This window comes from Thamnophis sirtalis, unplaced genomic scaffold (genome assembly GCF_051295495.1).
Source record: "Thamnophis sirtalis isolate CommonGarterSnake01/CBP01778 unplaced genomic scaffold, rThaSir2_p1.2 scaffold_2, whole genome shotgun sequence".
NCBI classification, from domain to species: Eukaryota; Metazoa; Chordata; class Lepidosauria; order Squamata; family Natricidae; genus Thamnophis; species Thamnophis sirtalis.
In genome coordinates this window covers 20,875,068-20,891,166 of record NW_028261382.1, presented here as the reverse complement: position 1 = coordinate 20,891,166, position 16,099 = coordinate 20,875,068, and the positions used below count along the sequence as shown (strand labels likewise).

The 16,099-nt window shown below is 42.8% G+C and overlaps 1 protein-coding gene across 1 annotated transcript in view; it reads left to right on the top strand.

Annotated features, from left to right (window-relative positions):
• The window catches only part of MEGF11 (multiple EGF like domains 11), a 451,035-nt gene that overhangs the window by 388,295 nt on the left and 46,641 nt on the right, over positions 1 to 16,099 (top strand). The window contains exon 15 of the mRNA XM_087707602.1: positions 14,953 to 15,081. Within this exon, the coding sequence (XP_087563728.1) occupies positions 14,953 to 15,081 (129 nt within the window). The remainder of the gene's footprint in view (positions 1 to 14,952; positions 15,082 to 16,099) is intronic.

The window sequence follows — 16,099 nt, the reverse complement described above, 5'->3', positions numbered from 1 at the left end:
GTTAGAACAATTAATCAATGGAACAACTTGCCTCCAGAAGTTTAGTGGGTTTTCCATCACTGGAGATTTACAAGAAGAGATTTGTCTGGAATATTTGTCGGATCTCCTGCTTGATTAGGGGGTTGCACTAAAAGACTTCTAAGACCCCTTCCAACGTGATTATTCTATGTTCTGTACTCTAAAGAGTGTAGATTGCTTGAGTTGTTAGGGAGAAGTGACTTCTATGTACAGAGGCAACAGGTCAGAGGTTGGTTCCTGCCAGTTCTAACCTCTTCTATAGAAGAGTTTCCACAAATCTACAGTGCCGTTTAGAACTGGTTCCAGCTTCTAGTCCAATCTCCGGCTCAAGCAGGAAAACCCTATACCATTTCAGACAAATGGCTGGCAGTCTCCTCTTGAAAAATTCCACTGATGGAGCACCCAGAACTTCTAAAGGCAACTGGTTTCACTAATTAATTGTTCTCACTGTTAGGAAATTTCTCCTTAGTTCTAGATTGAAGCTCTTCTTAAAAGTCTCCAGTGGTGAAGCAAGCACCCACAGCTTTTGAAGGCAAGCAGTTCCATTAATTAATCGTTCTTACTGTTAGGAAATTTCTCCTTAGTTCCAGGTTGCTTCTCTCTTTGATTAGTTTCCACCTATTGCTTCTTGTTCTGCCCTCGGGTGCCTTGGAGAATAGTTTGATTCCCTCTTCTTTGTGGCAACCCCTCAGATATCGGAAGACTGCTATCATGTCACCCCTAGTCTTTCTTCTCACTAGACTAGACATACTCAATTTCAGCAACCGTTATTCATATGTTTTGGCCTCCAGCCCCTAATCATCTTTGTTGCTCTTCTCTGCACTCTTTCCAGAGTCTCTACATCTTTTTTATAATGTGGTGGTCCTCCCTATGTACAAAGCCGGTTGGGTAAACATAGGCCAATCACTCTCTCTCAACCCTAGGAAGCAGGCAATGGCAAACTGCTTCTGAAAAACCTCACCAAGAAAACTGCAGAGGCTTGTTGAGGGTGTCAACACTGACTCAAAGGGATGCCCGTATACACATCCCACAAATGCCATCACCTTCTATGTACTAGACGTTGATGACATCACCGTGGTTTACTGCTGTAAGGAATATGTCAATGCAGACTCAACCATCCAGGCGAAACTGTCCCAAAGGGGCTTTTTCAGGAGGCAACTGGACTTTCTGTTTTTCTTTGAAGACGTTTCGCTTCTCACCCAAGAAGCTTCTTCAACCAGAAAGTCCAGTTGCCTGTTTTGAAAAAAGCACCTTTGGGACCATCATGACCTGGTTGACTGAGAATCTCCATAGACATCCAGGCCAAAAGCATCTGAAGGTTGAATCACGGCAACCAGACCAAACTTTGTTAATCTGAGATGTTTTCTTGCTCATCCAAGCAACTTCATCAATCAGAGCACAAATAATTAGGCAGACAGCCAGAGAGTCAAGATTCAATTTTAGACACCTTTGACCTGGATGATTGAAACTTGATTGACATGTTGCAAGCCATTTTGAGGAGAAATCCCTGCAATTGGTGTGGCAAGAATCAGTATATTCCAACAATTCTCTGACACTCTGCCTAATTAATTTTGCTCTATTTTATTTATTTATTTTGTTTGTCAAGCATGTACGAGATAACAGGTATAAGTTTAAACATGGACATGAACAAGGAAATGAGTACAAATAAATGGGGACAGGAGGACAGGGACGATAAGCATGCTGGTGCGCTTATGCATGCCCCCTTTACGGACCTCTTAGGAAAGGGGTGAGGACCACACTGTCCTAGTTTAAGGTTAAAGTTATGGGGGTTTGAGGAAGTAACAACAGAGTTGGGTAGAGCATTCCAGGCGTTGACCACTCTGTTGCTGAAGTCGTATTTTTGCAATCGAGTTTGGAGCAGTTTAGCTTGAGTTTGTATCTGTTGTTTGCCTGTGTATTATTGTGGTTGAAGCTGAAATAGTCATTGACAGGTAGGATGTTGTAGCAGACAATTTTGTGTACTTAGCTTAGGTCAGACCATAAGTGGCATAGCCCAAAATTTCAATCCTAGTGGCATAAGGGATTCTATTGTGAGCAGTGGGGGACTCTTCTCGTGAAATACCTCTGGACTCACTCAATTGTATTAATGTCCAAAATACAGTGAGGATTCCAGGCAGATGAGCTGTATTCGAGAACTGGTCTGGCAAAGATTTTGTATGCCCTAGTTAGCAATACTATGTTGCTGGAAAAGAAGCTTCGCAAAATTAGGTTAACAATTCTTAATGCCATTTTTGCAATGCTGTTACAGTGAGGGCTTAGATCGTTTGAGATGAGTACTCCTAGGTCTTCGACAGAGTGAGAGTCATTTACGAGGTCGTATCCACCCAGCTTATATCTGGTGTTCTGGTTTTTATTGCCAATGTATAAGACAGAGCATTTGTTGGTTGAGATTTGGAGTGGCCAATTGTTTGACCATTCTGGCACATTGTCAAGGTTGCCTTGTAGGAGAGAGGTATTGTCGGTGGTGTTAAATAGTTTTACGTTGTCAGCAAAGACGACACAGCTGCTTATAATATGCTCTGACTGATAAATTTGCATGGCTGAGCAACAAAACATCGTAGATCAGGGGTGTCCATGCATGGCTGGCTGGGGAATTCTGGGAGTTGAAGTCCACAAGTCTTAAAGTTCCCAAGTTTGGACCCCCCTATCTTAGATGAATAAAGTTTGTGGTCCAGTTGCCATGATTCAGGCTTTAGACATGCAGTAAAGAATGTGCCCAGAAATACCCATTATTTATCAACACCAGTACTTTATTTATATATTACAGTTATTACTAGTCAACAATGCTAAACTTCTTATAAACAACCCAGCTCTTTTCATACCAGACTATGCCAAGCAAAGGATTCTTTGATGTCGTTTATTTGGTTAATGAAAGATTTTAATCTTGCCTGAAGACAAAATGAAAAAAACCCAATATGAATTAGACTGTCCCATTGATCTACAGATAGCTCACACTTCCAGTTTTCATATTTCCCCATTTTTTTGCTGCTGTCTGCCTGCAAATTAACAGCATATTAGAGTTTATTTTATTACTAGCCTCAGTGAATATTCTTAAAAATGCTCATTGAGTATCTAATTTTATTTCATTTATTATTTTACCCACTTATATAAATACTCGCCTCAGTTATTTCAAAGTTTGGACAAATTCACTATAGCTGAAAGTATGTATTTTTCCCTGTAGTTATTCCAAAACAGCATAGATATACTTTAAATTAAGATATTCCAGTTCCTCTGAGTCATATACCAAGTCCATTCAGCAGAAGATCTATCCATATATGTATATATTTGTTTTGGGAATGTTTTTGTTGTTTTAAAATGCTTTTTTATTGTTTCAATTGCTTTTATAGATTTAGAAGTGTAAGCCATCCAGTATCTCTTGATTGAGATGGGTGGCTATGGAAAATGATTGGTTGAATGAATGACTCAATCAATCAATCATAGCTGATATTCAAACACACGTTAATGGCACATAGTCAAATCAAACCATAATAAACCTATTCCCTAGATGAAGAAATACTCTATTTTGGAAGGCAGGGTGGAATTTGTCATGTTTCTTCCTCAAGTCCATGTCATTAAAACTTTTGATACTTGGATCCCCACCCAATTTCTTCATCCTGTGTCTGATTATGTCACTTCCGTCTCTATTTTTCCAAGGTAAAGAGACTCAAACATTCCACATCATGGTAGTCAGAATAGAGCTGAAAGGGACCTTGGAGGTCTTCTAGTCCAACCCCCTGCTCAAACAGGAGATCCTATACCATTTCAAGCAAATGGCTGTCCAGTTCCTTCTTAAAAACCTCCAGGGGTGAAGCATCCATAAGCTTTGAAGGCAAGGTATCCACTGGTTAATTGTTCTCACTGTCAGGAAATTTCTTCTTAATTCCAAGTTGCTTCTCTCCTTGATTAGCTTCCATCCATTGTTTCTTGTCCTGACTTTTTATCCAACCTTTTGATTTGCCTGGGTGAAGAAATATCTTCACTCAATAAGTCAGTCAAGAAAGAGTGCAGAGGAGAGCAATAAAGATGATAAGAGATTTAGAGTCTAAAGCATGCAATGAACAGTTGTAGGAACTGGGTATGTCTTGTCTAACAAAGAGAAGGACTAAGGGTGACATGATAGCAATGTCCCAATATTTGAGGGGCTGCCACAAAGAAGAAGGGGCCAACTTATTTTCCAATGCACCTGAAGGCAAAACAAGAAGTAATGAGTGGAAAGGTATCAAAGAGAGATCCAATCTAGAATTAAGGAGAAATTTCCCATCACTGAGAACAATTAATCAGTGGAACAGCTTGCCTCCAGAAGTTGTGGGTGCACCATAACTGCAGGTTTTCAAGAAGAGATTTGACAATCAATTGTCCAGAATAGTATAAGTTTTCTTGCTTGAGCAGGACATTGGACTAGAAGACCCCCAAGGTTCTTCCCAAGCCTATTATTCTATGTTCTATCTCTTGGCCCCATTACCAAAATATATAATACAATTAATGTATATTTTCTTATATTTACTATCTTCTGGGGCCACGTTACTTGCTGTCCAGGGCTGCATGCTATCTGTGGGCCACAAGCTGGACATGTCTGCTCCTTTCCCAAGTTAGAAATGTGAGCCCCTCCGTTATTTAGGTTGATCCTCCTGCCTCTTCTTTCTAGATCAACTGTTAATTTTTCTAGGTTTAAAAACCACCACCACCAGCTTTTACAGCTTTTTCCATAAGAACACGGCAGGGTGTTCCAGTATTCTGAATGTTGTTTGTGTGTTTTATTAAAGAAACAAATAAAAAAAATCACGTAATAATGTTACGAAACCCCCCAAAAAACCCAACATCAGACTCGTCTTCTGTTATTATATAAATATTGACAAAACATATTGTCTAAACTAGCAATTAACACTGTAAACAATCTGCGTAGGACATGAAGTTATAAAATGGGAGAAAAAGGATGAAAAATACGCAGGGAATGTACCGTATATCATCAGCAAAAGAGTTCCAGGACATACAACCAAATCACTTTGGTGTCCTCTACTTCGCCCTTCTGTAGAAAGGAGACTAATTAAAATGTTGACAAACAATAATCCATGGCTGTAAATCAGGGGTGGATTTATGTAATAATTTTTTGGTTACCAGCATTCCAGCATATAAAAAAAAACATCATTCCCCAGGTTTCAGGAGTTGTGGTCATGATTTATGGCTTGTTGTCCTCGAGCATTTTCTGCTCCCAGTTCATCTGAGAGCGTAGCCGCGTTCGGACATAAAGCTCAGCCTTGATTTAGCACCGTGAGAATAAGTCCGGAGATTAGGTTTGCTCTGCTCCTGGCCTTCTACAGGGAAACTGGGGGAATACAAATGGCCATTTCAGAGGATCTGTGGCTTATCGGGTGGAATGGCCTTGCACTTTGGCTTTGCAACTATGGCTTGAAGTTGGCATGTTGACAGCAAGTTTACTTCAGTTTTTCAGCATCCTTTCAAAAAAGGGGGGAATGCGGTGGCTCAGTGGGTAAGACGCTGAGGTTGTCAATCAGAAAGGTCAACAGTTCAGCAGTTTGAATCCCTAATGCCACATAATGGAGTGAGCTCCCGTTACTTGTCCCAGCTTCTGCCAACCTAGCAGTTCGAAAGCATGTAAAAAATGCTTGTAGAAAAATAGGAACCATCTTTGGTGGGAAGGTAACCACGTTCTGTGTGCCTTCGGCATTGAGTCATGCCGGCCACATGACCACAGAGACGTCTTCGGACAGTGCTGGCTCTTTGGCTTTGAAACAGAGATGAGCACTGCCCCTTAGAGTCAGGAATGACTAGCACTTACGTACGAAGGGAATCGTTACCTTTACCAAAAACAGAGCCAGACTTAATCAAATGCATAGAGAAACACAAACAGTGTTTTTGTCGTTGGGCCAGAGAAGGGACAAGAGTGTGCGAGGAAAGGCGGTTTGTGCTTATAACAAACTATGGCCAGTTTGGTCTAATGGTTAAGGTATTGAGCTAGAAACCAGGAAACCATGATTTTGGGCCACAGTGAGCCGTTGGTTGGCTTAACAACTGCCACTTGTAAAATCAAATCAGCCCTGTAACGAACCCATTTTATGACCTTCATGGGTTGATTTTTACAACCATCATAAGATTGACCCATATATAGGCAGGAGCCATTATGGTCGTAACTTAAAGACTAGCTGTATTTCTGATTTTTCTATCCCTCTTATAACATCATAAATTTGTCTTCCTCACACTGTGGTGTCTTTTGCCAGCCAAAATAATTATAAATGAATTATAAATATAAATCCTTCGCGTTAAAATGGCTGTCACCCACTCCTGAATCAGCATGACACCTGAATCAGCACTCTGTTTGATAACACACCTGATGAGGTCAGAATAACAGAAGTGCAGATTTGGAAGGGCCCTTGGAGGTCTCCTAGTCCAACCTCTTGCAGAAGCAGGAGACCCCATATCATTCTGGATAAATGACAGTCCAATCTCTTCTTTAAAACCTCCAGTAATGGAGCACCCACAACTTCTGGAGGCAAGTTGTTCCACTGGTTAATTATTTTCACTGTTAAGAAATTTCTCCTTGGGTCCAGGTTGCTTCTCTCCTTGATCAGTTTCCATCCATTGCTTCTTGTCCTACCCTCTGCTCTGGTGCTTTGGAGAATAAGTTGATCCTTCTTTGTGGCAGCCCCTCAAATATTGGAATCCTGCTATCAAGCCTTCAAGGCAGATCATACTTAGAAGGTCAAATAATCTTGGCCAGACCAAACGCAGGCATCCATTTTCTCTTCTCCTTGCAATGGACATCACTATGATATGGAACATTTTGTAGGAGACCAAACACTTAATTTTCTCTTTTCAGGAAATGATGTCTGATTTCTTAGAAGAATCTAGCTTATTTTTCAAAGTCTGTAGCGGGTCTAATTATCTCATTAAGTCAAATTCTCTTTTTCTTGATTTCAATCTGTTGAGCGTCCTTGCTTTCCCTTTGAAATGTTGATCCAGCCAGCAGGATTTCCATCAAATATTCATGTTCTAATTAAAGACAATTGGTGTTGCAATTTATCATAATGGGCAAGCATACAAAATGATACATATTTTTCTGAAGAAAAAATATGAGAAAAGAAAGAGATGGAGGAGGAGGCAGTTCAATATTTTATTTGGGATTAACATAAAGTCCTTTTTTTTCCCTCTCCCAAGTTGAATTTAAGATGGTATATTTCTCTCGCCATCTCTTTTAATCGCGTTTCTTCAGCCTGGTTTGTTTCAGATGTAAATTGGCTTCCGAGTTTACAAAACTGCATCCCTCTTTGATCATTCCTCTAGTTATGAAGAAGAAAATTTGAAAAATAACTAAATAAAGTAGAAATGATATATTGTAGAAAAGGTGGGTCTTGTGTTGAAGGCTGGGCAAAATAATTTTCAGATCTGGAGTCCTGAGCGCTATTTTACAGCAAGAGTAGATAGAAGGTACTGCATTCAGTTTTGGTCACCACACTATAAACAAGATGTGGAGACTCTAGAAAGAATGCAGAGAAGCGCAACAAAGAGGATTAGGGGACTGGAGGCTAAAACCTATGAAGAACGGTTGCAGGAACTGGATATGTCTAGTTTAATAGAAAGAAGGACTAGGGGAGACATGATAGCAGTCTTCCAATATCTCAGGGGCTGCCCCAAAGAAGAAGGAGTCAAGCCATTCTCCAAAGCACCTAAGGCAGAGATGGTATTCAGCCAGTTCTGACAGGTTCTGGAGAACCAGTAGCAGAAATTTTGAGAGTGGGGAGGGAATGGGGATTCCCCTGCCACACCCACAAAGCTACGCCCACAGAACCAGTAGTAAAAGTTTTGGAATCCCACCACTGACCTGAGGACAGAACAAGAAGCAATGGGTGGAAACTAATCAAGGAGAGAAGCGACTTAGAAGTAAGGAGAAATTTCCTGACAGTGAGAACAATTAATCAATGGAACAACTTGCCTCCCGAAGTTGTGAATGCTCCAACTGGAAGTTTTTAAGAAGATGTTGGATAACCATTTGTCTGAAGTGTTGTAGGGTTTCCTGCCTAGGTAGGGGTTGGACTAGAAGACCTCCAAGGTCCCTTCCCATTCTGTTAATCTGTATTCTGTAAGGTAGAACATAATCTCCTGAACCAAAGAACCAAAGATGCTTTTTCAAGAGGCAACTGGACTTTCTGGTTTTTCTTTGAAGACGTTTCACTTCTCATCCAAGAAGCTTCTTCAGCTCTGAGCCTCTTTTCAACAGTGGAGGGACTCAGGGCAGAAAGCACCCTGCAGTCAAGAAGGCTCCACACCCATTTGCACCACTCAGGTGACCCTGAGGACACAGATAAGCCTCTAAAAGGATGCAAATGACCAGCTGTCATTTGCAAGAAGTATCAATCCATTTATTCCCCACCATCTAGTCAGAGCTGAAGAAGCTTCTTAGATGAGAAGTGAAACGTCTTCAAAGAAAAACAAGAAAGTCCAGTTGCCTCTTGAAAAAAAGCACCTTTGGGACAACCAGGACCTGGATGACTGAGAATCTTCATAAACTCCTGGTAAAAAATTGTCCAATTTCAGATAGATTAAAATAATAGCTACTAATTGCTAGAATTCTATCAGGATATCTTTCAGGTTGTCCTTTACAAACTAAGTTTAAACCATTTGCATCATCTCAAGGTAGGCAGTTTAAGACAAATCATTTCTAACAATGCAGGTAGTCCTCGACTTACAACAGTTAATTCTGAGACTGTTCCAAGTTAGAAGAGCACTGGAAAAAAAGTGGCTTATGACCCGTTTTCATGCTTATGAAATCCCCATAGTCATGTGATCGAAATTCAGCCACTTGGCAAAAGGTTCATACTTATGACCGTTGCTGTGTCCCGAAGTCCTGTGATCACCTTTTACAATCTTCTGACAAGCAAAGTCGATGGAAAAACAAGATTCATTTAACAACACTTTAACTGAAAGGGTACCTGAGAGACCGCCTCCTGCCGATTACCTCTCTCAGACCAATTAGATCGCACAGGTTGGGTCTCCTCCGGATTCCATCTGCCAGCCAATGTCGGCTGGCGACTCCCCGGGGGAGAGCCTTCTCTGTTGCAGCTCCGCCCCTCTGGAACGAGCTCCCTGTTGAGATCCGGATCCTTACTACCCTCCCAGCCTTCCGCAAAGCCACCAAGTCCTGACTGTTCCAGCAGGCTGGGGGGAGCTGAGAAGCATCTACCTCCATAGAAATTGTGAATGTTGGTTTTGTTTTTAAAATGTTGTCTTTGTCTTGTTCCCCCCTTTCCCTTGTCTTTTGTGAGCCGCCCGGAGTCCTCCGGGAGTGGGCGGCATACAAGACAAATAAATAAATAAATAAATAAATAAATAATAATAATAACTAATTTAACAACTGCAGTGATTCACTTTGCAGCTGTGGCAGGAAAGTTAGTAAAATGTGGCAAACACACTTAATCAATGTTTCACTTAGTGACAGGAGTTTCGGGCTCATTTGTAAGATTAAAATTGTAAGATGACCTGTATCAAAAATCAAACAAGTAAAACCCAGCAGAACTAGAGTTTTGGTGTTTGTTTGATTTGCCAGGAAAAGTAGTCAATTAAAACACTTTAAATGCATCCTTACCGTGGTGGAATCTAGTCTGGAGATGCAGGAGATAGGGGCTGCTTTCCCAGAGGACAAAGAGACAACGGAGCTTGTGTTGTGGCCCAGCAGCGGCCAGCTGAGCTGTTGGTGGACTGGCAGCGATGACCATTATGGGACTGCTCTGGAGGATGAAGAAGACTCTGGAGAGTGTTTGGAGTCAGAGCAGGGACTAGAGAGGCCTGTTGGCCACCAGGCGGCATCTGAGTCAGGGAGCCATGAGGAGGAACAGAGGGAGGTTGTCCCTGATAGGTGTGTGCGTAGCGCTGAGAAGAGAAGAGAGCAGGTGTGGAGAAGACGTCATAGAAGGAAATAGGGACAAGTGGCTACTGTTGTGGCCCCTCCCAAAGAGCTTATAGGTGGAGCGACGGGAGGGGAATCTTTGCAGGAAACAACAGTCCACTTTACTAGCAGTTGAGAAAGCATTATGTAAGTCTAATCTTGGTTCTTGAAGATAGCGTTCTAGGCTCCTAGTCAAGGGGTGGCTTTATCTCCTTCATTAGTCATGGCAGACAGCCAGGCTTGGGTCTGCACATTCATTAGAATCACGGGACAGAACAGCTCGGGATGTCTGGTGGGCAGGAAGAGAGCAAAGACACAGATAGTTGCTTTAGTCTGGCAAGATTCTGTCTGCAGGCAAACAACAATCAAGGAACTGCTCCGAAATAGCCCCCATGTTGTCCTTTGGGCCTGACATTAATTTTGCCAGACTAAGCAATTGTCTGCATAAGTATAAATCTATTCTGTGAGCTGCTAGGAAGGATCCATCTTTGCTCTCTTTCTGGCCACCAGACATTCGAAGCTCCACTGTCTCTTTGCCCTCTGGAAGCAGCCCCTCCCTCCGGCCACCCAGGACTGCCTTCCACCACATATACAACATTACGGTTCAGCGGCGTGATTCCGATTGACAAAACAAGGAGAAAGCTAGGTTGATTTTGACATTATGACCTAACTAATGTAAGGTATCTGATTTCGCATTGAAAATGCTGCTTAAGATGATCTTAATCATCTTTAAGGAGCTTTCTCCTAAATGAACCCTCTTAGATCAAGTCAATCCTCATTTAATTACAGTGAGGATAGGGTCTCCAAAGCACCTGAGGGCAGGATAAGAAGTAAGGAGGGAAACTAATCAAGGAGAGAAGCAACCTAGAACTAAGGAGAATTTGCCTGATAGTGAGAACAATTAACTAGTGGAACAACTTGCTTCCAGAAGTTGTGAATGCTGCAACGTTGGAAGATTTTAAGAAGAGATTGGAAAATCATTTGTCCAGAATGGTATGGGGCCATGATGGTGAACCTTTTCAGCACCGAGTGCCCCAGTGGTGGGATTCAGCCGGTTCGCACCTATTCAGGAGAACCGGTTGGTAACTTTCCAAGCAGTTCAGAGAACCGGTTGTTGGAAGAAATCTCCTTTTGTTTTTCCCCACTTTACAGGGCTAATCCTGTAAGGAAGGCAGGAAGGAAACATTCTGGTGTTGTTTCTAGCCTCATCTTTGTTGACCTGCTTACAGAAAGTGTCTCTCCAGTTAACCCTGATTACGTTGTAACAGCTAAGGCGAAGCACCCGTCGACAGGAATGACATTGAGTTGGCCACACCCATCCAGTCATGTGACCACTGAGCTCCACCTACCCAGCTGGCCATTAGGGCAGAGAACCAGTTGTTAAATTATTTGAATCCCACCACTGGAGTGCCCAAATTGGACTATACATGCATGCGCATGTATTTGCATGTGCCAGAGCATCATAAACCTGAAGAGGGGCTGGCCATTGTGCATGCCTGTTTTGGGGGCATTTTTCTGGCTGTTTTCAGGCCAGTTTTGGGGTAGTTTTCCGGCCCTTTTTCCAGGCAGTTTTCAGGTCGTTTTCTGGGCCATTTCTAGGCCATTTTTCGGGCTGTTTTCAGGCTGCTTTCAGGTGGTTTTTTGGGCTGTTTTCCGTGTGCGTGCCAGAAGCCAGAAGGGCAGCTGGCAACAGCGCACATGCCCACAGAAAGGGCTCTGCATGCCACCTCTGGCATGCATGTCATATGTTCATCATCACGGGGTATAGGGCCTTCTGCTTGAGCAGGGGATTGGACTAGAAGACCTCCAAGGTCCCTTCAAACTCTGTTATTCTGCGATTCTATGATATGTAAGGGTTGGAAGAGGCTTGGAGGATTATCTAGATCAGGGGTGTCAAACCTGCATTGTCATGGCGTCATCACATGATATACCATGACTTTTTTCCCCTTTCGGTAAACCGGGAGTGGGCGTCTCCAGCGCATGTCACATCCGGCCCGTGGGCCGTGAGTTTGGCAGCCCTGATCCTGAACAGGGATGGGATCCTACCGGTTTAACAGCGGTTTCGCTGACCACACACAATGCATTTGAAGACTTACCTTCTGCTGCAGCCTTAGTGCAAGACAGCTAAGGTGGGGCAATCAGTGCTCCCATCTGCTAGGCTTCAGAAAAGGGAATCAAGGGGAGTGTAGCGCAGGGGTGGGTGAACGGGCCCAGCTGAAATTCGGAGCAAACCTGTTTGCTCCCAGCTGAAAGTCAGACCTACCGGTTCACCCAAACCGATCCAAACCGTAGAATCCCACCTCTGATTCTGAACAGACAGTCACCCAGCCTGTTTGAACAGGTCTTGTGAAGGAGAGTTCACATTTGCATTTCAATCCAGAGAACATGAAAAGTACCGACTAGTGTTGGCCGTGCTGCAGTATCATTCAGTATCTAAGAAAGGAAACCCCCCCCACTCCAATTAGTTAGGGAAAAGGTACTTTTACTGGACATGAAATGAAAACAGCGAAAGTGAAGCAAGAACTGAAGCAAAAAAAGGCAAACTTGTACATATCAGACATTTGCCCAAATCCCTCCCCCCAGTTACCCCAACCCAATGCCCAATCTCCAGCTCCCAAAGGTGTCACGTGGGGCACATCTTCAAGCGGCCTCGTTCAGTTGGTATGCAGAGACGGTTGGCCTTGACCAAACCCAAACACGAGCCTTCAGCATGCGCAGAAGATGGTGAGAACAAACCTCCCTTCATGATATCTCCTCCAGTGCCTAGTTTCCCCCCCCCCACCAAATACCATGAGCCCCCACCTTCCCCATTACTATGGCAGCTGATAGCCAGCATGCAAAGTAGAGGCTGAGAACTAGGGTGACTCTCCAGAAAATGTAACATTTTCCATCTTTTGTCATGCTAAAAATTACATCCTGGTAGTAAATTTTGGAGCTCTGGAAGCCACATCTAAAGCTTTCAGGAGCTAACGGTGGCCCTCAGATTATGCATGTCTGATCTGCGGCAGGTAGCAAAAGAGGCCACTTTAGCTAGGAATAATATATTTCCAAGTATTTTTAATAGCCATGTAAGGAATCTGAGCCATAAATCATGATAGTTGCAAGAACGCATCTGAAATTTTAATAGCACGGGAATGCAGTCCTTTTTCAGAACTTTAATAACAAATTAGCATTGCGGTTGTATCTGCCCATTCCGACTTAAACAGAATATTTTTGTCCTTCTCTCGAAATTCTTAGATCCATCAATTACAGACGTGCTTGAGATTCACAAGTTTGGTGGGAGTTTAATGGTTTGTGAGAAGTATGAACTTTTTTGAAGGCTTCCACTTCAGCTTTATGGGATCTTGGAGAATGAAGATTTATTAGAAAGTCTACCATGATACGGAACTCATTTCCCAAGACAGTTGGGTTTTGCATAATATTTGCTGTATTTTGATGAAGCGGTTTTGCATCCGGACAGAATAGTTGCTTTGCTGAAATGTCTGATATATCTCAAAGCTGCACTTTGACCAATCATGGGACGTTGTAAATTATAGTTAGAAACAGAGAGATAAAAGAGCAGAGATAATAAATAAAAGCACTAAGCCATTAAATTACTCTTTAATGTTAACATTGCAGAGATGAAAAGAGCGAGTACAAGGAAAAGCATCATGAAATAAGTAATATTAGTTTAAACACAGGCAAAGTTGAAGCCATACATAACTCATTAGTATGGAGTGCACAATGTTGAGACTATCACTGAAAAAGGCTCTGGGTCCTTTTTGCACAGACAAATCAATCTTCTAGAACAGTCCATGAAAATGACCTGCTGAGTCTTGACACATTGGTATACATGAGCGCGTATTCAAATAATAAATTCTGTAACATCTGGGAGTCTCTTTCTAATCCAAGCTAACTTTTAGGACTCCAAGGTAGAAAGCATAGAGCAGTGATGGCAAAACCTCTTGGCACCGAGTGCCCAAACTGGAACATGTGCGTATGTGCGCGTGCCGGAGCACCAAAGAAACCCAAAGACCAGCTGGCTGGCTGGCACATGCATGCCTGTTTTTTGGATCATTTTTCTGGCCATTTCCTACCATTTTTCAGTGCTCTGGTGACCGCGAGAACCGGCTGGCAAAAGCATGCGTGCCTACAGTGAAGACTCTGCATGCCACGTCTGGCACATGTGTCATAGGTTTACCATCACAGGCATAAAGGATGGAATCATAGGGCTGGAAGGGACTTGAAGTTCTTCTAGTCCAGTGATGGTGAACCTTTTCGTCACCAAGTGCCAAAAAGGTTGCACAGAAACGTCGTACATGCGCTTATTGGGGCCACGCTCCAGAAAAGCCGAACCTCCGGGTTCTAGTGCACATGCTGCCTGACGATCAAACACAACCCTGATCCAGCCTTCAATGAGATCGATTCTGACACCCCTGGCCTAAGTGCTGGAAGACAATTATGTCTCCCCTTCCTCTTTGATAGGCTAGACATAACTTAGCTAATAAAACTGACACAGAATTAGTAACATGTGTTCCAGTGGTTTTTATCCTGCCAACATCTGGCCAGCCCTTTCTTGAACACCTTCCAGGGACAGCTGTACTTAGACGGCATTGCAACAGTGGAAGCGGAGATCACGAAGTTTTAAAAAAGGTAAATCTGATTTTAGACAGGATCACAGCTGGCACAGCAGTCTAAGATGGTGAGAGCTGGTGGACTGTGCATCTGCACTTCTGCAGAGTGAGTTGAGTTCCTGACTTTCTAACAGTCTATGAATTTGGTTCCTGGTGGGCAGGACAACTCCATTTAACACAAGGTTTTTCATACAGAACGTCCAAATGAAAATCTTGTCTGGATTAAATGTCGGTTTCTTTCCCTTTACTCATTGTACAAAGGCAGGAACTGGTAGAAGGTCAACCCAAAGTCAACGCCCAACTCCTCGGAGAGCCACGTTCTTCAACACTATGCAAGCCTGGTGAGCTTCAAGAGGAGATTCAACACAACGCAACCCTAATAGCCTGCTTTTGTCTCCACAGTGTGTCCAAGTGGAAGATATGGGAAAGACTGTGCTGAGTTGTGCTTGTGTACAAACAATGGGACCTGCACTCCTACGGATGGCTCTTGCCAGTGTTTCCCAGGATGGATCGGCAAAGATTGCTCACAAAGTAAGAGAAACCTGCAATCTTTTTAGTTTGCATACCATTGCAGCAATTTTCTTTTGAGGTTACCAATGTGTTGTTGTTGTTGTTGTTGCCCAATTGAAGTTGACAAGCAGCACTTTTGGCCACTAATAGCTTGATCAAAGGGAAACTCCCAAACGACACTGTGTAATTTACTCCTAATGAAAAATAAGACAGAATTAAGTTTCAACTGACTTGCCTCTAATTCCAATATCGCCTCCCTGATGCTATCTGGCAATGTTGGTGGTGACAAAGCAGCTTTTTGTTGAACTTGTTGTTGTTAGTTGTGAAGTCGTGTCCGACCCATCACAACCCCATGCACAATATTCCTCCAGGAGTTCCTATCCTCTACCATCCTCTGGAGTCCATTGAAGCTCACGCCAACTGCTTCGGTCACTCCATCCAGCCACTTCCTTCTCTGTCCTCCCCTTCTTCTTTTGCCCTCAATCATTCCCAGCATTTCCGGCTCTTCTCCAGGGAGTCCTTCCTTCTCATTAGGTGGCCAAAGTCTTTGAGTTTCCTCTTCAGGATCTGGCCTTCTAAAAAGCAGTCAGGGTTGATCTCCTCTAGGACTGACCGGTTTGATTGCCTAACGATGTATATTTATGGGTAAATAGATAGGTTTTCATTTCAAGTATATTTTTGGCAGAAACCACTTATTTAGGTTCACTTTTTGGAATGCTAGTTCTTTGATTCTTAATTCATGCATTCTCGGCACCTTCTTAACCTGATTATGAGTTAACCCATCTTTAAGATCTGCATATTAAATGGCTGCATATATTTTTTTCAAATGAGCAGGATTAAGACCAAAATAACCATTAACCATAGTTACTGCAATCCATGCTTAGTATGTTAGAATCATAGGCCCGGAAGGGACCTTGGAGGTCTTCTAGTCCAACCCCCTGATCAAGGCAGAAGACCTTATACAATATCAATGTCCAATGGATGCACCTAGTAGATCTTTACTTGAACACAACCACAGAGAAGATAAATAATTTCTTGA